This window comes from Falco naumanni, chromosome 9 (assembly GCF_017639655.2).
Source record: "Falco naumanni isolate bFalNau1 chromosome 9, bFalNau1.pat, whole genome shotgun sequence".
NCBI classification, from domain to species: Eukaryota; Metazoa; Chordata; class Aves; order Falconiformes; family Falconidae; genus Falco; species Falco naumanni.
In genome coordinates this window covers 29120865-29144405 of record NC_054062.1, presented here as the reverse complement: position 1 = coordinate 29144405, position 23541 = coordinate 29120865, and the positions used below count along the sequence as shown (strand labels likewise).

Below are 23541 nucleotides of genomic sequence, written 5' to 3'. Positions count from 1 at the left end.
ATTTTGGAGTAGCTCGCATGTAAATCATCCCCTTGGGCTTGGGCCCCTCACGCTGGAGTTCAGCCTGAGTGACTTTTTATAGCTGAGTTATAAACTTTTAAATGCCAGACTTAATCAGAGCTACCGAGATGGCCATTACAGGAGCGGTTTAAGTGGCACAGCCCTGATATATGATAGCACAGAAAGAAGGTAGGTGGCTTATCCACAGTGAGCAGGCTGTCTGGAAGGGAGGGGTCTGGTGGCTGGAAGTGGGCACAACTGAGTCGCAGATCTTCTGAGTTTTGCTCTTGCCCTTGTGCTACTGCTCATTGACTTCGAGCAAGTTCCCTCAGGCTGTACTGCCCTGAGCAGACAAGTCTTGGACCAAAATCTGAGAGGAAATCATGGCTCACCATGCCCTGGTTTTCCCAACATGCTAATGAGAATGCAAATATGTATCTGCCTCCCCCAGGGAAGTCGTGAGAATTGTTGGTGAATTGGACTGGGGTTTAACGTATGTCATGCAGACTCAAAACATACAAATCTGAAAGCTTCATTTATGGCTGACTTAGAGCAACCACCCATAAAAATCATACTGAATAATTATAATCACAGACACATCAGACACTGAAGAGTCTAAAAGACTTAGGGCTCAGGTTTAAGGGGGACTAACGCTGCTTTGCTCTGAACAGGAAGCTTTGCAAAACTTCAAGACCCCTAATTTTTCAAGTTCTGAGACACCCAGCAGGTTCCATCTGTGGATCTGAGAGCCTCCCCAGCTCTGCAACATCTTTGTGGTCTAAGCAGAACTGGACAGTCATCAGTGAGCAGATGCTTGGACAGGAAAATTGTTCTGAATGAAAACAGTACAGGAACTTTTCAGGGTCTTCTTTCTAAATTTATTCAATTATTAAACAAACAGAAACTACAGCATGCATCAGATACTTTTTTTTATTGTACAACAAAACTATGGACTTGTTTGTATTTGCAGCATTTCCAGCAACATCAGGCAGACTAGTTTTGCACAGTCACTAGAGTGTCGCATCATGAATTATTAAATCAGTGCTTCGTGGTAATACATAATTTCTTATCAATTATTCATGCTAATGTGTGTGTAGTTTACTTAATTGTGTTATTGATGATCAAAAGTAATTTCCTGAAAATCCTCAAGGACAGAAAATTTAATCAGCGTAACTACTTTTCAGATGCAATGCTGTTAAGTATTCTTAATTTGCTCAACAATTCACTTATTTATGTACCTTTCTGGAGGAAATACGAGTTTAATCAAACAATTAGATTGAAGAGTTAGTGTACAGAAGGGCTGAAGTTCAACTGAACGCAAGGTAATTATGTTGAAATGAAGTTGGGCCTGCCTCTTTGGAATGGAATATTTTTTTAGTCTTTTTTTTTTTAGAGAGGGGGCACACAAATAAATTACGGTTGGGAAGATCACTAAGAAAACAGTGATTCTCTCCAACAACTCCTCATCACAAAGCATACAGCAATTGATTTTGTTTTGGTGGAAGAAAAAGGTTGTCGTTGTTGTTTAAACTAAGCCATAACTTGCAGCCAAAGAAGCCACCTCCACCTACAGTTCAGCAGAGCAGCTCCTGAGGCTGGAACACAAAGGCCGATCACAGACTACTGCGTCTTCCTCCCTGCCATTAGGACAGTTCACGGTTGCCAAAAGAAACACACGGTGTGGCAAAAGTAAAGCAAAATGACTCCATTTGATGAAAGTGGGCCCTGTCAGACTTTCATTTGTACTTGGATCCAAGGGCAGACCCAACAATGCCCTCTCTGTTGGCTTGTGCCCAGAAGGTGCAAACGCCACCGTGGGGGAATGCCTGGTACCCTTCACTCCTGGAGCAATGAAGGTGCACTGTGCTGTCAAGCCACTCCCTGAAGACCAGGGCTTCCACCCTTTGAGTGGGTGCTGACACCACGCCCTGCCTCAGGGAAAGGAACCTCAACACCAGGGAGTACGGGAGGGTCCTGTGAGCCCCAGAGAAGTCTCAGGTTCTGTGAAATTCCTGGTCTGAGATCACCTAGGTGGGGGAGAGACGTTTTTGCTGCCAACCTCACTTGGAACTGCCTTTCCAAGGACATCCCCCAGCCCAGATCCTGTGAGTAGCCAAACACAACCCCACATAAAAGCATGTGCTCAGCACATTGCAGGAGGTCCTCAGCACAATGTGCAGGATCAGAGCTGACAGGAGTCCTTCCACTAGTCTCCATGTTACTTGGCCAAGTCTCAAGAGAAGTGTTTTCACTCTGTCCTCCGGGGACACCTGCAGACAAACCTAAGGAATCTGAAGACACCTGAGAAAAGCAAGTCCTTGTCACTAAGTTTAAATCTGCATGTGCATTTCCCATGTAAAAAAATGTAGGGCAGCCCAGATTAAAATGCCTGCTCCAGCATCAGATCTGTCTGCTTTGCTTTTTGGGCAAAGGTGAGTTTGGGGTCTAGATAAGACTGTATTTCCTGAGGCATCAATTTCTCCTTTGCACTGTGCTCACTCTGTAATAATTAAGACATTTTTCCCATCTAGATTCATTACAACAAGCCTTCAGTGAATAGAATAGTCTGATTTTGGATGACATAAAGGAATATCCTTCCAAGCTTTATTTCCTCTTTATTAAAAACAAAACATGCAAGGACATATTTGCAGTATTGCAATGCAGGATTATTTTGTTTTCCAGTCTGTCTCTCCGACAGAATGGTAGTGAATTACTCCCAGATTTGTGCAGATCTAGACACAACTGCACTCCCCATTAATTACCAGCATTACCATTTGGAGCTACGAACGCTGCTTGGGAGTCATGTCTCTTATGTCTAACCCAGGGAATAGCAAGAGTAACAGGCTAATAATGTTCACGTAGAGACTAGTGCAAGGATTTTATTCACAGGTAAACTGATCTCAGCAATTTCCTGGTAACCTACTCCGTGGAAAGTTTCCATTTTGGGGAAAAGAAGGGAGAAGGGGAAAATTATGAAGAGTTTTGTTCTGTTTGCTGCTTCTCTTACCTCTTACACCTGGCTTGCCTGGGATAGATTTGAAGTCAAATGCCATCAGAAAACAGTAGGCCAAATTGGTATATACCTGCATGTTCCTTCACCTCTGCTGCGCACAGTGGGGTAAATGGCGCCTGGATGCCTCTGCTGCCCCAGACCTCACTTCTGGAAGCGCTGCCCCGCTGCCAGCCCTCCAGCTCATGTGGGACGGGAAGCTGAGGCGTGCGGGAGCAAGCCAGGATCCCGGGCGGTTTGCTTTATCTGGGATGCAGAGGCAGAGCTAAAAACAGTTTCACGAACGTTTCCAAATACAGATAGTGCCGATAAATCAGGGGAATGAACCTACAGCAGCGCAAGAAAAGCAAGGGTGCGTGAAAGGCAGCCTGAGAGGCCGCTCAGGCTTGCCGGGTCCCTGGCAGCCCCGTGATGTCCTGCCGGCCCGTGATGTCCTGCCGGGGCACGGCCACGCTGCAGTTCCCTGTGGCAGGTCCCTGCCCTGAGCTGAGGGGCCTGTGCCAGGCCGGTCTCATACACTCTTCTCCCCTTCCATGTGCTCCTTGGCTGGGGGGGGCTGCTTGTCCTGGCCGCCCTCCAGGCCAGCTTTGGCGGGAGGAGTGGGGCTGCTGCTGGCGGCGGGCAGGAGGTTGGCGGACTGCAGCACGGCCTCCGAGTGCTCCCGGGCCTTCATGCGCAGCGCGGCCACGCTGGCGGTGCGGTTGCTTTGGCAGCCGTAGGTGGGCAGGAAGGAGAGGCCCATGGGGTCTGGAACGCAGCACGAGCACAGCGGGCTCCCTGCGGAGGAAGGAGACAAGGCAGCATCACTGATGGGGGAGGTCATGGGCACTGTCCGACTGTTCCCTCCGTGGTCAGTCTGGAGAGGGCAGAGTCAGGGTTGGAGTCTCAGATGGCAACAGCCCCTTCTCCTATTGACCTGCAGTGGGTGCACAGAGGTTCTCTGGGTCAGGGCTAGAAAACAGCAGATCCTGTTCTGCTGAGGCCCACTGCGAAGGACCTTACACCATGAGTCCTCCAGGGTGGCAAACAGGGTGAGCGAGGGCAAGCAGAGCCAGAAGGGAGCAGGGAAGTTTCGACCACGAGTGAGACTTCCCCACAAGCAAGGCTGAGCTTGTCCCCTGCTCTCATACCCAGCTGCTGCACTGTGGCTATCCCCAGCCCCATGCTGGAGGCATCCCTGCCTTCCCCTGCACACTGAAGCCTGATCACTTTGGGCAGCTGCATTTGCTGGGTGTGTGGGGGTCCCATCACTTAAAAGGCCCCACAGCTGAAAGATTACTGTGGAGAGAAAGGTGAAAATATCCTGATTATTATGCAGGAACTAATGATGCTTTCCTGTCTCACTGTAGGATGAGATATGCTTTTCCTTGGCCAGGCCCCTCCCAGATACTTGGCATCATGTCTACCTGCAAGTGTCTGTTCTGCCTTCACCCACCCAACATCTGCGCTGCTTTGAGGGTGGCACCTCATAAAGAATGGCCTCCAGAAGCGAGCCAGGGCCACCTAAAGCTACTGCTTGGCTTAAGGGTCCCTTAAGGGTCCCATCTTTCCATATGGAAAGATGGGCCAGACCATCTCTGCCCTGTCATCTGAGACACATAGGTTGTTCCAAGCAGGCAATAAAACACTGGAGAGAGGGTAAAGTGGGTATTTCTCTCCCTTTAAACCAAAAGGCTCCCCTGCAACCCACTGACAGAGGCAGTCATCACTCCACCAGCTGCCTTCCTGAACTGGACCACTGCATGCTTTTCCTCTGGCTTATCTTTGATAACCCTGGGACCTGGGACAGTTCCCAAGCAAGCACATCTGGAAGTGTAGGCTGACCACTGCACAGGACATACAGTCCATCCAAAAAGCCACCCTCAATACCTAGCTTAGATGTATCTATTGAATGAAAGAATGTGTCAGAGGAGTAGGGAGGGGAGGCAAGGGTGGGATGGCTGAGCTCCTGCTTTATTTTTCTCTCTGGTGAGAAATGTTGGGTGACACCATTTTTCCAGGGGTCTCAGAGGCTACACAAATGCCACATCCTCTTCTATGCCCCAACAAAAGCCTGTCCTTTGCTGATACACTGCCTCCCAACAAGAAACAGCCTGGCCACACACATCCTGACACAATGCAATGTCTTCCTCTGATCTTTCCAAGCCAAGGACTTGCTTTAATTTCTGCAATTAATATTTGAGTTAAATGGCTCATGACTAAGTGATGGAACTAATAACCTGCAGGGAGCAGGTAGTCTTTCTTTTACACTTCTGCTCTCGGTAGCAACGGGTCAGCACCCATCTGCTAAGGATGAAGGCAGACAGTTGTTTGTTTTTAGGATGTTGGCAAGACTTCTCCACAGCAATTGTCAGAGATTAGCAGCTTGCAAGTAACATTCAGGAGAAAGTACTCTTTGCATTTTAAAAAACAGAATCTACAAGGGACAAGTTATTAATATAACTGGAAAGTCTTCTCTTCTCTTCTCTTGTAATACTCCTCTGACAGAACATATGAGCAGCTGACCAACCTTCCATGGGTCCAGCCATTCAAGTGAATTGCACAAGCAAGTTTCAACACTTGACTAAAATCCTCCATTTTTGCTTTTAGCACTAGAAAGCTCAGTCTTGAATGTTGTGGCTGCTTTGAGCAGGTCAGAAGGAGGGTTTATAACAAAATCCACTCAGGAACACAACTTAACAGTTCTTGCCACCACCAACCATGCTCATAAAGTCATTTTTCGCTCTGCTGAATTGCAGCCACTTCAGGGGTGCTGGACAGCCACTGTTTTAACAAAGGGGAGGAGAGGAAGATCGGCACTTCAGAGTCCGTATGGTATGCAGCAGGTCTCTAGCTGCAGAAGCCACACAGAGGTCTGTTTTTTCACTACTATTAATCCCCACTATCTTCAGGCTCTGCAATGGGGGAGCATGGAAGCCTGCCTGTGCATCAGCTGGTTTTGCACTGCTGCTTTCTAACACAAACTGAGTGAGACTTTTGAGTGTGGCTGTTCAGCTCCCAGGCTGAGGGGAGGGCTGCCCCACTGGTGGTACCGAACTCAGGACTGAGCACAGACATCATCTGCTTAGTGGGAGGTGGGGAGAAGTGCAAAAGAGTCTTCCCCTTTTCAAAGGAGCAGGAATCATCTCTATCCCCTAACAGTGATTTTCATTCCATTGTTAGAGAGGGATAAAATATTTATCAGTATTCAGTACCAATCTAAGCTCTTTGTTTAATAATTAGATCTGATATTACCTAGTGGCTCTGCAACCTGAGGGTGCAGCTACCTGTGGTGGAAACTAGGCTATCTCTAGCAATAATTCACCTATAAACCATTCCTTTCATTTTCACTGAGGTTAAAACACTTGCAAACAAGTGTTCACACCCAAAATAAAATGTAAAGTAGCAAGTGTAATTTGTCCCAGGGTCCAGCTAGGATACAAGACAGTAGGATTTAGCCCTGTTTCTTTTTAATGCAGGTTGTAAGGCAATTTGAATCTACCTTACAATTGCCTGTGTCTGTGAGTAGTAACTCCAGTGAGATCTATCGGCCTTTGCTGGCACAATAGCCAAAACAAATGATGGGAGACTGAGGAGCCCGAGGTCTTTACCTGTCCTTCAATCAGACCACGCTGGACAGTGATGTGACTTACATCAAGAAAGAAGCATCCACATACAGCAGACATCAGCGGGTTTTTTACATCTTATTGCAGTAACCCTGAGTCCATAGTGGGGAAGGAATCACTCCTACTTATTTTGATCTTCAAAGGGGTTTAGGCTCCCATCAAAATTAGTGAGGGTTAAGCTGTTAGCCCTAGACCTTGATCCAGCTTCCACTAACACCTATAACAGTCTGATATTACTTTAATGGGATTTGGATCAAGTTGCTACAATACTGACAGGGTACCATTTTCTTTCTTTCAGGAACTTACTGCCTCCTGTACACAAAATTAAAATACACAATTAGATTTCCATTAACTTACAGCAAATTCTGCTGAATTGATCTGAACCTCCTTGTATTCCTATATGAGATCATACTTTAAATGCTCAGCCTGAACATAAATACTTAATGTAATAAATACAGTCTGAAATATTTGATCCACTTGGCAGTTTAATTGATCTACTACAGAGACTGACAGGAAAAATTAAATTAGTTCTGTCTTGTGTCTGCCAACATCACATTTCAATTGTAAGAATATTTGATCTACAATTTTGGTTGTGGACCCTCTTGTTCAGTTTCAAGGTTCAGTTTCAGCTGAGAAGAGTGGGGTGGGAGCAGGGCCCATATTGATACGTAAGTATTTAAAATATATGGTTTGTATTTCAACTCAACAGTTTAAAGAATTTATTAGATTAGATAGCCTTTCCAAAAAGCAAAACCCCAGTTCCTTTCCTTTTTCAGTATTTGTGCATATCAGCATTTGATGTGGACAGCTGAATAGCAACCTCTCATGGAGGTTTAAAGGAAAAAATTCCATTTAAAATCCTCATCTTTCAATGCATGCTGTTTAGTTTTCAGAGAAAATATTATGCTTCGTTTAAGTATTGTTTTCTTCTGATAGTAATCACATTGGTTTGCTTGAGCTCTAAATCCTCATAAACTCTGAAATCCCTTTCAGAAAGGTTGGAAGGTCAACAACAACCTCAAGTTCATACTGTCATGTACCAGTGAGCTGATTCAAAGGGAGCTCCCTCTTGATCTTCATACATGATGTCAACACTCCGTCTAATAAAGTCTGAGGCACAAGCAGGAAAAGAATAAGAATAATCTTCTTGAGCTTTGAAACAGGAGGTTCAGAAAAGCAAGAAAGGCATGAACTTAAAGCCTTATATGGAGAAGCGCCAGATGTTCCTCATATAATTTAAGGTAGCCTCAAGGCTGCTAAAGTTGAGCTAGATAGTTCCTCCTTCTAGTGCCTAAGTTGGTTAAGACTAGAAGGCACCCTGTGCTTCCCAGAGGCTGGAAGAACACTTCAGAGCTGACAGCAGAGTCCAAATCTTATAATTTCACATCTCCTTGGCTTGTGAAGCCTACATGCCCAATATAAACAACAGAGAGCTGATGATCTGGTTCAGTTGCTCTAGCAGGAGTCTTTTTGTGTAAATAACTTGATACTGGAACTAGAGGATTTCATCCTCCTTTATTTGTGCCATTAGTACTGTTTCAAAAAATAATTCAGAAGCCAGGACCTTGCCTGTTTGGACAGGAAAGCTGGCAGCAAAACCCATAAGAGCTGGAAGAACAGAACCAGTCCTTTGAATACTGTCAGCTCAGCGATTTACCACTCTTCCCTTCCACATCAAAAACATGATCTGACCCTAAATACTGCTGACATGTCACTCCAAGACACTGTCCAGCTAAGATTTACTGAGCTAATCAAGATTTTTCCTGGAGGAACAAGTCATCACCCTTTTCCTTCCCACGGCTCTTAGGGCTTCTAGTATCTGCATATTCCCTAATATTTGCGATAAAAGACAAAAAAATCTACCCGAAAGGTAGGGCAGTGCTAGAGTCAAGGACTGATGTTATGGTAATCAAAGTAATTTGCTGAAGGTCTGTGCATCTGCAGCAGACGAAATAAATGTTATAAATCCTCTAAAGTAGCAGGTAGACTAGGGAAAAAACAGAACCTATTTGATATATTTGCTATATTACCTGAGAAAAGTCAAGAAGTACATAATCAAGAATGACAGAGAAAATAAAGGACCCCAAGAGTTTTGATTCCTATTCCCCAGTCTTATGGTAAGCAGTGGGAGTTCAACCCAGTAAACACCAGTTCAAGGGTAAGTTAGGTCCCTGAACACTTCTTTCTCAGCTTTGGCCATGGGAATTGCCCAATGGAACCAGGCAAATTCTCTTCATCTTTCCATAATAGAAATTGAAATGTAATGGGTGGGCAGTTCTAGTTGTCACGAGTTTTTTTTCCTGGATACTGCAATTAAGCCTCCCTAATATGAACAACAGCAACCACAGCAGCAACAAACCATAAAAGAGCCTAATCAATGGTGCCCTGGAATATCCACTTTGATGTGCATAATGCAATCCTGCTTCTCTGTCAGTGGTGTGGATGTGCCGTGAAAACCAACTGAGCTATAACTTGCACAAAGAAGAGCTGTGGGTGAATTATGAAAGTAATTCCCTGGCAAGTGTAATTATTTCTCTCCACATACACTTCACTCATCACGGGGTCTAGGGAAATTTCAGTGGAATGGAACAGACACACTCTTGGCCTCAGCCACCAGAATGGTAGAATACTTCCGCTAAAAAATGGAGATTCTTGTTTACACCCATTAATAACATCTTCTACATTAATGAATTGCATTCATGCTGTCATCCATTAAGAAGGTACTTTGAGGTCTCTCTCTACACAGAACACTAGCTTCTCCTGATGACTCTGTTGTTATACAGCCCATAAATAAAACAAGTATTTTCCCTTCATATTTGAGGTCTGCAATTAAATCCACTAAATGGACTGCAGATGCATGGTTTACAGTAAGTGATGCATCTTGGAAGATCATGGAAATGTCAAAGTCACCACAATGAAGTAGCATAGTTGTCAAATTAGGGCAATTTCGGAGAGTAACAAACACCAGAAATTTCATTTATGCAAACCAACCTTCTTCATGACTATGGACAGTGATAAAGAACTAAAACCCTGAAGCAGGAAACCCTGTATACCACAGAAATTATAATCTTATGCTAATTTTTCAAATGAGAAATTGTATTTCTTGAAAGAATAGTATGCAGTGAGGTGTTATGGTAGCTGACAGATGCTTGCTAAGTACAGCCGCCGCCGTGCTAAACTTCAGGGAGGGAGAGGACTCAGCTAAGGAAAGAAGAAGGTCTGTTGTATTACTGAATAGAGAATGATTGGCAGAAACAAACTGTCCAGTGGTAATATACTCTTCTTTGGAAAAGTCTAAGCTCTGAATTGCAGTTACGGTTGCTATTGTATAGCCAGCCTGCTTTCTTCACAGAACACCCTGCGATGGTAACACCATCCCTTTGAGGGAAACATAAAAATCTCCATTTCAGAGATAGCAGGGTTCATGGGGCATAGTGCTTAGGGAGAACAGCTTTCTTCTCATTCATCAGAGCAGACCTAGTCTCAATCTCCAACACTATCCCCCATGTACCTGGAAGTGGCACATGTGGGGTTCAGATGAGCACTTACTGAGAGCCCAGAGCCACACAAAGCATAAGGCAAGCTTACAGTGCACTGCACAGTCTTTCCAAAAGCAAAGTTGCAGGCTCAGTCCCTGCCTCATGCTAGGCCGTCCAGAGATTTCTTGTCTGACCAACTTCACCATCAACTACTATATCCTTATACTACAAACTAGATCCAGGAGCCATGTGTCCTAGACAGTTTATGTAGCCTTGGAAATCTGGGTCTGGAGCCAAGCAACCAAAGTCAGAGGAGAAAGAGAGGTATTAGTTTCTTTACAGAAGACAGAACTCTCAGGTGGCAGAATGAAAATGGTCCCTGAGAGCGTAAAATAATTATTAATTAGTTACATCACCATCATCACTTGTTATCCACTGTATTGATTTTAATTGTCTCCTTCTAAAGCATCAGTGAAATATTACTCACTGACACCAACAAAGTGTTGGCTCACAAGCCCGACAAAGCATGTCTTGTCTCCTCAAAAGGGTAAGAAAACAACGTAGACTTCCCAGTAGTGTCTGATGTGCTGAGAGTGCCCATTTGTCTGCAGGCAGCTTTTACAGCCTTATTGAAGAATATGATCCCCTTTAGTGGCCAGGATTATTCTCCCAAAGGTGGGAATACGTATCTATTTAGGGGATCCACGTAGAGGAGCTGTATTTAATTTGACATTTGCTTAGAAGAAAGTGGGGTCATGCATCCATTGGTAGTGAAGTGGTGCTTCGATTCTGGAGCAACTATTTTGCTTTCAAAAGCACAGAGAAATCCTGGTAGTTTCAAAACATGGCTGGCACAAGAGAGATACCAGGAAGAGCTCTTGATCATTTCACTCTTCAGTAAAACTTGCAAAATCTTGAAAAGACTTCCTACTTGGTGAATTTGTTCTCATCCAAGCAATCAAAAAATGAAACAGCTCAGAATTTTATTCCCTGTGCTGAGTTTGATGGGATTTCATGTAGCATGAAGTCCTATGCCCTCAGAAACACTGTGGCAGAGTTTCCACTGCAAAACACGACTAGATTCTCAAGATTTAGATCAAGGTTCCTCAAGGCTTAGGTCACTTGATTAAGACACATAAGGACACAGACTAATGCCCACCTCAGTGCAGGGTTAGTTCTTGTTTGACAGGCCTGAAACGTACAAGTCAGCTTCTAGCTCAAAGCGGGAAATGAGAAGGGAAATTCAAACAGAGTTGAGCAAGACAAAGAAGGTCATATAAAGGTTTTGTGAACACTGTGTCTCTCCCTGTCCTTCCCTTCCTTCCCACAACCTTTACCTCTTCTTCCAGACTGGCATGTGAGCTTGGCCGTGCTCTCAAATACATTGGTTTAGATGAACCATCATTCACCTCATGTTTCCATACCAAAGAAAAACAACACGCAAATCAGGCCTGTGATACTTTTGGTCCCCTCAGAATCTCTAGAGACCATCCTATTCATCATTGACAATTAACAAGACTGAAGCTCAGGTTCTGAGGTGCATAGTCCCTACCCCAGCCCAAGTGAATTCCTCTTGGAGATAGAGGGAAATAGGAACTTGTGGAGATGAGCCAAGGAAAGAGGAGTCAATACTCCATATAAAAATACCACAGGAAAGATGCTACAATTATCCTCTGCTGAAAAAACGATCACATTTGCCACCTTATAGAATGAGAAATTCTACCCCCTTAACCTCAAAGCCAAAATTTGACATTACCTGAGACCTAGCTGCAGAAGAAAAAGACCTCCCCACAAAGCAGGAGCTCAGCCTACCAGTTCTTTGCAAGTGTAACAATATGCTGACAGGTATAGGCAAAGCTCCACAAAGTAGGTGGATATGCAGATATGAACATCTGTAGCTGGATTTCTTAAAATCAGAATATACTATGTTATCCCGGTCCCCTTGCACGTATCTGGAGATTTCTGGTAACAGGCAGGAATTATAAACCAGACATTTCAGCAATGAACTGCATACGTAGCTGACAACATTCGTCAAGATCACATGCATGCATCTGATAACTGACCATCATTATACAAATTATAAAAAACCTAAGTTTACAGTGGGGACAAATTTTTCAGGGGCGCTGCCTTTTAGCCTGGGCAACTGACTATCTAATAAGTATCTCTATAAAAGATTCAGGAATAGGATTTTTCCTGCCCCTAAGTTGTAAAACTGATATCAAGCAAAAAAGGAGCAAATTATTAATTTCTTAGTCTAGCGGGTGAGCTGTAAAATCAGAAAAAAATACCTGGAAATCTTCCAAATAAATAAAACGGAGGGGGGGGTGGGAAACTCATGACAATTTTTTCCCATTCATTTCTATTTCACTTTGCTTGGGGTTTTTTTATTGAGGTTATTCTTCTTAAAATTTAGGTACATTTAAACATGAAACAAGTGAGAATAATGTATTGATGCACTCAATTTTGAAAATGCTTAAATGTAAATTTTAAGGAAAAGAAATCCCTTACTTCCATCCAAAATTATTCATTGAACACAACCCCATTTCCACACCTTTACAGCCACCTGAGACTACATTTACCAATGAACAATCTTATTGCATGAAGAGTTTCACCTGTATCTACACCAGAGATGCTGTTCCTGCCCAACAGAAGGCAAAAGTCTCTGCCCCAAGACTTTGCAGTCAAGGGGCAGAGAACAAGAGGACTCATGCAGTCCAGCAGCCCCTGACTGCTTACGGGGTTTAGGTTGACAGTTATCTTTAAGTTTTAGGGTTCAGGTCACTCCTGTGTGGGTTTTCTTGATTCAAAATCACAGGTCCCACACCTATCAAAATAGCAGTAGCTCTATGGTGTGCCTGACTTCAGCTTTTCTGGAAAGACACAAAGGAAGGGGGAACAGAGATCTGGACACTGGACTTAATGCGGAACTCAGCATTTCCAAGCATTTGCCTCAGGAATATACCTTGGCAATCCTGAGTTAACTGGAAATACCCACAAAGAGCATGAGGTGTGCCAGAGAACATAGTGAGAGGTATTAGAGGACATTTGTGTTCATAGCAGAGGGTCTTAAACTGGGAAACTTTCCTCACAAATTATTGCACTACATTGGGGCATAGAATAAATGTATGTGCCACTTTGTGCTTGGCAGTGCTATGAGGCTTAACATCCTATAAATCTATAAATTGAATTCATCCTGCTTACACCCTTAGTCTTATAAATTGTTAGACTAGGAACAGCTAATGGATCAGCTGGTGATTTATTTTTAAAAGATGCATACTGCTGCTTTCTGGGAACTGGAAAAGATATGGACACTGGATGTACCCTTCCTGAAGCATGGGTCCCAAGTAATGAGGAATTACTTTGTATCCTCCCCTGTCCCCACGTACAAGCTTTATTCAAGTTCTCAAAGGGGACCTACTGTTCAAGAAGAGAAAAGCCTGGCGTTGTGCAGAGATGTACTGCAAAGGAAACCGTATGCAAAGAGCGGATGAGGCATCAGTAACGGTGCCAGGTAATGTATAATGCAAAAGGATGTGTATAACTAATTTATTAGTATAAATTCTAGTCTGAAAATAAAAGCATATGCAAAGAAGACTCTGAAGGATCAAACCCTACCTGCCTTGCTCCCTGAGACAAACCCCGACCCCACTAAAACTAACTGCGTGAAATGAAGGAGCTTCACCACAAATGGTGCTACAGGTTACAACAGGAGACTCACTCCTGTACCTGCAGCATAGGTTAGTGCAATTACTGCCAATAATAACAGAAAGAAGGATCCATCATTTCCCAAAGGCTTCCCCACTGCCTCAAGTGGGACCATGCTGCTTAGCTTGAGAGAGCTGCTCTTTGAGCTTACCCCTGAAGTTAAACCAAGTCACTTACCTTTTAGAGAAGCGACGTGAGATAAAGCTTGTGCATAGGTGGCTGTGTTGAGAAGAGTCCCTGGGAGGCAAGAGGGAAAGAAAGGTCCTGTAGGACCCACTGCTCGACTCAGGCTGATGGAGAAGAAAAAACAATGTCCTTAAAATACAGAACAAGCTGATGCCAAAGACAGCATTTGTGCATGCACACAAACACCTTGGTTTCTCAACATCCAACTAGACAGGACCAAGCCTAGATAACATTAACCTCCCACAGCCACCAGTTTCTCAGCATCTCCACTGGGAGAAGTGAGTTGAACAAGAGACAGCGTATCTTCTAATGATTTGGGCTGTACCTGAATATGATACTGCGTAGGTCAAGACTTAGCAGCAAGCAAGTCTGTATGCTCGCCTCAAAGAAAGATAGTTGATAACAAGTATTACTCTTACCTCTGCTGGACCTCCAGACCCTCTTTTTTATTCCTGGCTTGATCTGCTGGAGAAGGGGAATTTAAATTCCTCGCAGGAGGTGCCACCTCAGCCATTGTTTCCTTAGAGCCCTCTTGGTCAGAAGCACCCCTCTCTGTTTTCCTCCATTTAGCTCTTCGATTTTGGAACCACACCTGGAGCAGGAGAGCAATCCAGGCTGAATACCATGTCTAGCCAAATGCGAAGCAAGGAAATTGTAAATTGTTACTTTGCTGAAATCAGTCAGTTAGAAACTTGGCTAAAACTTCCTCTTCTTTTGTGTCACCATTGTTATTCTAGTTGAGCCTTAGGATTACATTTGTATCTGGAATATTTCTGTGTCTGGAAAACAAGCCAAGAATGTCTAAAGTTTTTTTTATTAAAAAGTAATAATAAAAAAGAGTTTTAATGTTATTGTGCCAGTTAGCAAAACATTTTAATGTGGCCTTGCCTTTATGCATACATTGAATTCTCAATGATTTCTATGTTTTCACATGTCTAAAAGCCTCTAGTATAGAGATGGACTTAAATACATATCTAAGCACTCTGATGAAACTTTATAAAATTCTTTAAGTGAGCTGCTGCTAGAATCAGAGAGGTCAGAAATGAAAAGGTATGTATTAGGCCATCTTGTCCAGCCCATTTCCTAGAGAGGACTGATACTTGCTCTTTTTCCTCCAACATATTTTTCCAGTCTGCACTTAGAAGACTCAAAAGGTGGTAGATACTAATTTCAGAAGATCGTCCTGCACTTTAATAAACACCAGTTTCCAAAACTTATTTCTTTCCTGTACTGCAATACACATATTCAGGTTCTTGATTTTATCCCCTGACTTTCAGTCCAAACACTTTTTTTTTCCCCCCTTTTCCCTTGGAGCAGATGCTCTGAAAGCACCTTATTTGAGGTGGAAAATGCCAAGCCTCTCTTGAGGTCAGGAAATGCACATTTTAATACATGACTTCAAGTATAGGCAAGATTGTTATTATTATTATTGTTCTCCTCCTACAACTCCATTTTAGTTAGCTGCCTTTTAATTGCATGTATCAGCAAACGTTGAATAATGATTTTATCTATATTCTAAATTTAGAGCAGTTAAATGCAAAGCAAAATGCAGACACTTTCTTGTGTCTTAATTGAATGAAGGTCACAGCTATAACAACATTTAATTGAGCTATTTTTCATTATCATATTTTAATGACTTTGCACTGACAGTTCGCCTGCTTCTGAGGAAAGAGCATGATGAAGTCGTTTATTTCCCTATTTAGTTATTGTTTGACAACATCATCTTCGATTAAGACTCTGCTTTATAGCACATTAATCATATTTGAATGAGCAAGGGGTATAAATGTAAACATATCTCCCATCCTCTGTGTTTCCCCATGTCCCTGCATGAAAGCAGGCTAAACAAATGCTTGCATCTATTGTCTGTTTGCATAATAGCCAACAACAAGGCTAAACACCAGTCCTCAGCAATCTAATTGTCACCACCCCTATCTCACCCTTGCACCTTTCAGGAAGAAGTTATGATCTTCCACTTCTGAATGCTCAATAATTGTCCCATTTATCTCAATTTGCAGTTCAGTCTTTAGGCACCAATAGCCAAAATGGCATTTTTTATTATTTTTTTTAAGCCAGTACCTACAATGCAGTGGCAAAAGGAGATTTTCATTTCCAAATAATAATCAGTTTAATTTGCCCGCATATGACCAATGATTCATGTTCAGATTTAATAATCAGGATCGCATAATCTGATTATAGGAGAAATAATTTGTTTACAATCCCCAATTTACTGCGGTGAATTCCATTATCTCTCTTCAGCCATTGGGTTTTAAGAGATACTAACATGACCCTAGGGAACAAAAGGCAAGCTATTATATTTCCTACAATTAGATCTTTGCATAGTTTTAACCCCAAGCACCCAAATAAAAAAAAAAATACAAAAACAGCATGCAGAAAAGCCCCATAAATAAAACGAGTGTATAATTGTGTTCAAAAAATGGTTTGCAACTCTGCGGTGGATGCCTGCAGAGTTATAGGGATCCATCTCTGACAACTGCAGGGCTGCTGTTCTTAGCAGAGCTTGTTGACAAAAGTTAATCGCTGGATATGAAAAAACCACACCTGGGTAAAAAAAAAAGGGGGGGGGGCAGGAATGGAGAAGGAAGGAAGAAAGGAAGGGGTGGAAAAGAGCAGGGATGGAAAGAGGGTAATCGTGGCCAATGGTATTTACTGGCTATATCAATGGTGTGAGAAATCGCTCTGCAGGCTCCTCAGCTGTCTCAGTGTTTAGAAAGAAGGCGAAAGGGAGAAAAGTTGAAGAGGTGCAGATTTCTTCCTGGCAGCTGGGCTCCCTGCAGTTGACTAACCCCATTGCTCGACAGTGGTCATAGTTGCTTTGGAGAATCACGTCTCAGCTCTTTTCTCCACACACACCCCCTCCAAAAGCAAGGAAATGGATGTGCATTGATGTAATTTAGTACCTTGGAGACGCGGACAAATTAGTGTAGAACATTATCACTAGTTAATTATGAATGACCGATTAATCAACCTAATCTAATATTCCACATTATGTTGATGTTATTAAAGTGCATCATGAAAATGACAGATCGTCTTCATTTGCGTTCTTTGGCCAAATGTGCACTCTGCAGTCATGATGTCAAAAAAAAAAAAAAAAAAGTTTGCCAGTTTGAATACCCGAGAGTTAAATAATTGCCCAGAATGTTTACCTGCACCCTGGCTTCCGTGAGGTTGATTTTCATGGCCAGCTCTTCCCTAGTGAACACATCGGGGTAGTGGGTTTGAGCAAAAACGGCTTCCAGTGCCTCGAGCTGGTGGAGGGGAGGAGAGCAAACATCTGTCAGGGGCCGGGCACGGCCCGGCAGGGAGCAGCCCCCTCGGGGGGCGTCTCTCCGGCTGCCCCCGGGAGTTTCTGCCAGAGATGCGGGGAGCGGGGCCGCCCGGGGCAGCGGGCAGGGGGCAGCCGGCGGGCAGGGCAGGGGGCAGAGGGGAGCAGGCTCCTACCTGCTGCAGGGTGAAGGTGGTGCGGTTGCGGCGCTGCTTCCTTCGCAGAAACCCGTCGTCAAAGTCGCCGGCGGAGTGGCCTCCGAAGGGGGCCGCGCCTGCGGGGGGACAGCCGCGTTAGGGGCCGCGGGGCGCGGAGCCGCAGCCCCCGCCGTGCCCCGAATTGGGGCACAGGGCCGGAGCCGGGGCCAGCCCGGCGGGACCGGCGCTCGGAGCCGGGCGGGAGCGGGACGGAGCGGGCGCGGAGCCCTGAGCGCCTCGGCCGGGCGCGGCAGCCGGAGCCGCCCGGGCGGCGGGGACCCCACCGGGCCGGGGTGTCCCGCCGGCATCGGGGGGTCCTGCCGACCCGAGCTCACCCCGCCGCGGGTGGGGGGCACTCTGCCGCCGGTGAGGGTCTTTTTCGGGCCATTTGTGGGTTGAAAGGACCAAGAGACGAGGCTTTGACCTATGCGTGGTGACGGCAGGTCAAGCTCGTAAAAGCCCTGCCAGTCTGCCAGGAGAGCACGGGGCAGCCGCGGTGCCCGGCAGGAGCAGGGCTGGGGCCGCTGGCACTTCTCTCCCCGCACTCCCACACACCCTCCGAGCAGCGGCCGAGCGGTCCCCGTGTGCTCGCCCTCCCCCCTGGGGCCCAGCCGCCAGCAGGGGCCGGGGCTCCGCACAGCGCCGAGCACCGAGGCCGGGGCAGTGCTCGGGGGGCTCGGCCGCGGCTGGGCCGCCGGGACCCGCCAGCGGGGCTGGGAGAGGTAACCCTGTCCTGGGGGGGTCGAGGGGCCCGAGGGGGAGACTGAGGCACTGGGAGTTTGTCCCTGGTGGGAGGCCGAGAGAAGGCAGATGACCCGCCGGGATGCAAACCACCTTCCCGGGAGCAGATCCCGGCCTTCGCCGCTCCCCCATCACCGATGCCCCTTTTTCTCTTCCTTTTTGTTCCCTGACAAAACAGTTGATAAAAAAGCACCCCAACCCAAAACCTAAACCAAACCAAGAGAACACGGAACAGAGAAGTCCCCATGCCCACAGAAACGCTGTTGAGTGTCTCTGGGACCCTGGGCTGGCAAAGCTGCCCGTGAAGTGCCCAGCGCAGGGGGACATCGGGGCTGAAGGTCGCCGCTCATCTTGGAGCATCATTTGGAAGATAAACGCGGCCCTCAGTCCCCCTCCTCGCACAGGCGGAGGCTCGCTGCGGCCCTGGGAGATGCTCATCGGAGAGTAAAGTGTACTGTCCTGGTGAGCCCCAGAGCGCGGTCACTGACCTCCGGCACCACCGGGCACCTGCCCAAAACCCACCGAAAAGGCCGGCCGAAAAGGCACTGGGTCTCTCTTGCCGCTTCGGCTTGGTGATGGGTGGGTGGGTTGCTGAGGATTTTTTTTGTACTGGGGGTTATTGTTGTTTGATGAGGTTTTTACTCGGGACACTCTACGATGTTTTCACCCTTTAGCAGGGCAGACCAGCCACCCCACCGCCCCGCTGCTGCCCATGCCGGGAAAGCAGGGGCTGGCCCTGGCGCGGCGCCCCCCGCCCGCAGCCCACGGCGCTGGGAGAGGCTGCAGCTTGTGGGGACCGCTCCCCATCTCGGGCCGCCAAGATCAGCCACCAGCCCCAAACTGCCACCGGAGAAGCAAGCAAGCAAGCAAACCAGCCAGAGCACGTTCCCAAAGCTCTCTGCCAAAAACTACCGCACAAAGCCGCCGGGTGGCGGGGCGGGGGCGGCAGGGCAGGCTCCGGGGCGCGGGGGGACCGCGGCTCTGCCCTGCCCAGCGCGGCTTCCCCGCCCGCGCCGGGGACACCCTGGGGGAGCGAATTTTGCAGCCGGCGACGCACAGACCCGCTCGGGTTCGCTGGCCCGGGTGCAGCCGTGCTTTAAGGGGGGATGGCCCTTCCCTGGAGGAGGACGAAGCCGCTGGACCACCTCTTCCCGGCAGCGCCAGAGCGGGGAAAGCCCCTCGCTCGCCGGTGATGCCCATGCGAGGAGCGGGGGGAATTTAACGGGGCCGGGCCGCTCCCTCCGCCGCGCCGGGGGCCGGCAGGGCAGGGCAGGGCAGGCAGAGCAGGGCAGCCCGCCCGCGGCTGGTGTTGTGTGGCTGAGGCTGCGGGGGTGATCCCTACACTGGCTGCCGGCCGGAGGCAGCGGGTGCAGAGGGACATGGACATATAGGGGGTGACACGGGGAAATCCCAAAGGGTGCCATACTTGTAAAAAAATAAACAAATAAACACACAAAAATAAACAAAACCCTCTAATCAATAACATAAAGAAAAAAAATCCACCCAAACATTTTTTTTTTCCCAGTCGTGCCCCGTCTTTCCCCATCCTCCCGCAGAATGTTTGTAAAATAGCATTAAAGATTTATGCGGTCCCTTTGGCTGGAGGGAGGAGGCGTGACCACGTCCTGAAAGTGTCCCGATTACAGCCATGACACCAACATCTGTGCTGGGAGGGGAGAAAAGCATCTCTTTCGTAGCCTGAGGCTCAACTGCGGGATCGCTATCCACAGAGGGGAGGCAGGTGGCAAAATGACAGGGGTGGGGGTGTAAAAATAAGGCCTTTCCAACAAGAATCAAATTTTAAAAAAATAATAATAATCATGCAATCCTTCTTTCCATCCTGTGACAAGAGGGAAAAGCTGGGCGCGGGGAGGGGGGATAGGGCTGTGCTTTCTCAAGGAAAAAGGTTTTATATTTATGTTTCATATTTAGCTGTCTCTATAGATCTGCACCTTAGCACATGTCTGTACCCCGACAATCCTGGAGCAAGTCGGACCACGGATTGTCCCTCCGTCCCCAGCGCACGCACACGCACACCCCCGCACCTGGAAGTTCAGCCCTTGTACTTACACATCTCCGTGCGACAACACTCACCCTCTAGCTGCGGGGGGCAGTGGAAGTAGAACATGGCCCTGCGGCCGGGGGGGCGCCCGCTGCCCGCCGCTGCGAAGCCGTCGGGGGCCGGGGCCGGGGCCGGGGCCAGTCCGCGGGGCGTGGGACCGCCGCGCACCCCCCGCACCGACACACCGGCACCAGCTGCCCAGCCGGGCACCGCCGCGCACCGCCGGGGTGTCTCCTGCCGACCTAAAGACGGAGAGAGAGGGAAAGAACAGAATAGGTGAATAACCAGAAGAAAGCACCTAAAGAAACTCACTGATCGTCCCAGCTCCCACAGCAGAGGAAGCAGAGAAAGTAGTGGCTAACCCCATGCAACGAACTGCAAAAGCCAAAGGCAGAAAACTCCATGGTAGGTGCAAGTAATCAGAAGTAAAACTTTGCTGCTGCTCTTTGTTTTTTTTTCTTTTTCTTTTTTTCTTTCTTTCTTTTCTTTTTTAAACGAATAGCACATTATCTCTTGTTCTTCCTTCCATCCATCCATCCATCCATCTATAGTCATTCATCTGTCTGTCTGTCTATCTATCTAATTATCTTAAATAATCCTTTCCGGAGCAAATAATTACATATTAAAAAAAAAAACCGCTTATAGCTAAGAATAAGCAGTTTAAACCCCCTCGAAATTATTCTGCCAAAATGAAACAGCAATAAAACCTAAAAGCTGTCTTCTTTTTAAAGCATCCAACACACTGGGAGCCGTGTTCGGGTTGGAAACCAACGTCCTCGGCAAGAAAAACAAACTATTCAAATTTATATGCAGTCATATAAAAGATCCAGAAGGCAAATAAAAATAGTAATCCATACCTAAACCGAAGTAAAAATCACCAGTAAGTTTTGTGGGTATTTTGCACTGGAATAAGGCGCTGTGAGTTGTTGGCAGCAGAGACAGAAGGGCTCTGTGGAGTTCTGGAAGTGGCCAGATGTCTTTATATCTGTCTGCAGCATGCTCTGCCTCTCAGCACTTGCCTTTATAATCTCACGCATAATTGGCCTTAATCTGATTATTTCCAGCGCTGTCTACAGTGAGTAACTTGGATAGGTCTATTGGGCCCTACAAATGGCCCACGTGGTGTGCAGAGCAAGGGGGGGGGGGGGGGGGGGGGGGGGGAGAGAAAAAAAAGATGAAAAGAAAAAACCCGTCATTTCTCAGCAAACACCAGGAATGTGAACAGCAGCAACAAAATCCCATTATTTTCTGAGCGCTGGTGCTCCGGGTCTCGGCGGTCCCCGCCGGTCCCCCCCCCCCCCCAATCCCCCCCCCCCCCCCGCCTCCCCGGGGCGCCCCGGGCTGTGGGGCCGGGGGGGCCCCCGCCGTGCCCTGCCGTGCCCTGCCGTGCCGTGCCGCCTGGACCCCGGCTCTGTCAAAGCTCCGGATAATTGCCGCCGGATGGGTTTTGGGGGGCCGCTCTGCACACGCCTTGCCTTTCCAAGCGATCGTACCGCAGCAAAGTTTGATTTTGTTCACAGCGAGGGGTCCCTGGATTTATGCTCGCTTCCCGTCTGCAAATGATATGCGGCGGGACCCTTTGCAATTACTTTTAAAATGCATCCGAGACATAGGCTCAGCGGAGAGAGATGGCCCTTGCCTCAGCCCGGGTGAAAATTAGACTTTAAAGTACCCAGATGAAATTTTCAAGTCAGGGACGCGGGATTGGATCAAATCGCATAAACTGCAAAAAAAGCAAGTATAATGGCGCATAATTGGTTCTGTAATAGCATTACACAAGGATAATAGCCTGTTATGGCCCCCTGCACATTAAGTGCTTCCCTGGCGTAAAGCCTTTATGATATTAAAGGGGGAATATAATGATATTTTGGTTATTAAATGCGTGTAATTAATTTATGCACCACTGAAAATAAAGTTGGTATTATGACCCACTCAAGATGCATCAGAAGATGTAAGTCAGACAACTGTTGATAAGTTCTGGTGTCTATGTTTCGTCTAGACTGCTGATTTTATTTTGGAACAATTGCTGCTCCGGCAGACTACACAAATTTAATATTTTATAAACATTGTAATGTTCTGTGCAGGAAGGGTGAGCAAATCTACACAGGCTCTCTTAGATCTGATGGGAGTTTAAAGACATAGCACGTTCATACCAGAGCAAAGGAGATGGATACAGGCGATAAAGGTCCAGAAACAGACAGAGATTTTGAAGAGAAGATATCTTTTGGAAGTTATTCTGTATATCTGATCTCATCAGATAAAGACTAATAAGCCTTAGAAATATCACCTGCTCTATCTGCCTTTCACACTACGCACAGATGCGGAAATTCCCCATATGTATATTCAAGCTGAAGTTATGTTTCAGTACTGTAAAGTATTATTTTAGCAAAGCAAGGCAAGAATTAATTGTACCCACGATCCAAATTGATTTGATCTGATCTTATCTGATCACCTATAATTTTAGCATACTAGTGATAGATTTAGAAAGCCGCATTCAAACGTGTTTATATATATACACACACACACACATGCACACACACATACATATATTTAAACGTATACACATACATAGATGCTTTTAGGGATACCTGTGCTTGACAACAGATACTGACTTACCATCCAGGCAAGTCTCTGAACAGCAAATATACTATGAATTGAGGCAGATTTTACAGGACCGTACAAGACCCAAGACCAATGTTCTGAATCTGACTGCACTCAATAATAGCAGCACAAGCTTTAGGTCAATTAACCTTAAAAGGAAAAACATAACCCAGAGGTGCCGGCTGGATCTTCCCTGCCAGCCTGTCCATCCCAAGCTTTAAAATCCATGCAGGGCCGGTACGGCAGGATCCCTTTGCAGAGAGACAGATGTGCCTTTTCTCTGATGTTGGGAAGAGAGGAGTGAGAGAGTGTTTTATCATAAGAACCCCTAATAAAATAATAATAACTTCATTATGGCGCTCTACAGGCCTTGCTCTAGTCAGGGGGCTGCATTGCTCTTTTGGCTCCAAGACTCACTCTCCCCAGCAGTTTGAAGCCTGCAAGTTCAGCGCATTGCAGGAGACAGAGAGGGTGAAATGGAGCACGGGGAAGTGCTCCAAGTCGCTGCTTTTTAAATAGAAGCAGAAGGACCCCAAACCTCAACAAGGGCAAGGCTCAACTTTCTCCCAAGAAGCAGCAGCTGCAAAACAAGGAGATAAATAAGCAACATACAACCCTCCACCCCTCGCCAGCTCGGTGCCTGTTTAATTTTAATGCACGAAAGGTGGGGTC

At 46.5% G+C, this 23541-nt stretch overlaps 1 protein-coding gene across 1 annotated transcript; it reads right to left on the bottom strand.

Annotated features, from left to right (window-relative positions):
- Positions 1-921: 921 nt before the first annotated feature.
- DRGX (dorsal root ganglia homeobox) lies at positions 922-20504 on the bottom strand. Its single transcript, XM_040606807.1, has 6 exons — positions 20301-20504; positions 17445-17542; positions 17150-17251; positions 14405-14577; positions 13977-14089; positions 922-3787 (listed from the first exon to the last, which is right to left on the bottom strand). Exons 1-6 carry the CDS (start codon positions 20332-20334, stop codon positions 3522-3524), a joined length of 786 nt encoding a protein of 261 aa, XP_040462741.1. The 5' UTR covers positions 20335-20504; the 3' UTR covers positions 922-3521.
- Positions 20505-23541: the final 3037 nt, after the last annotated feature.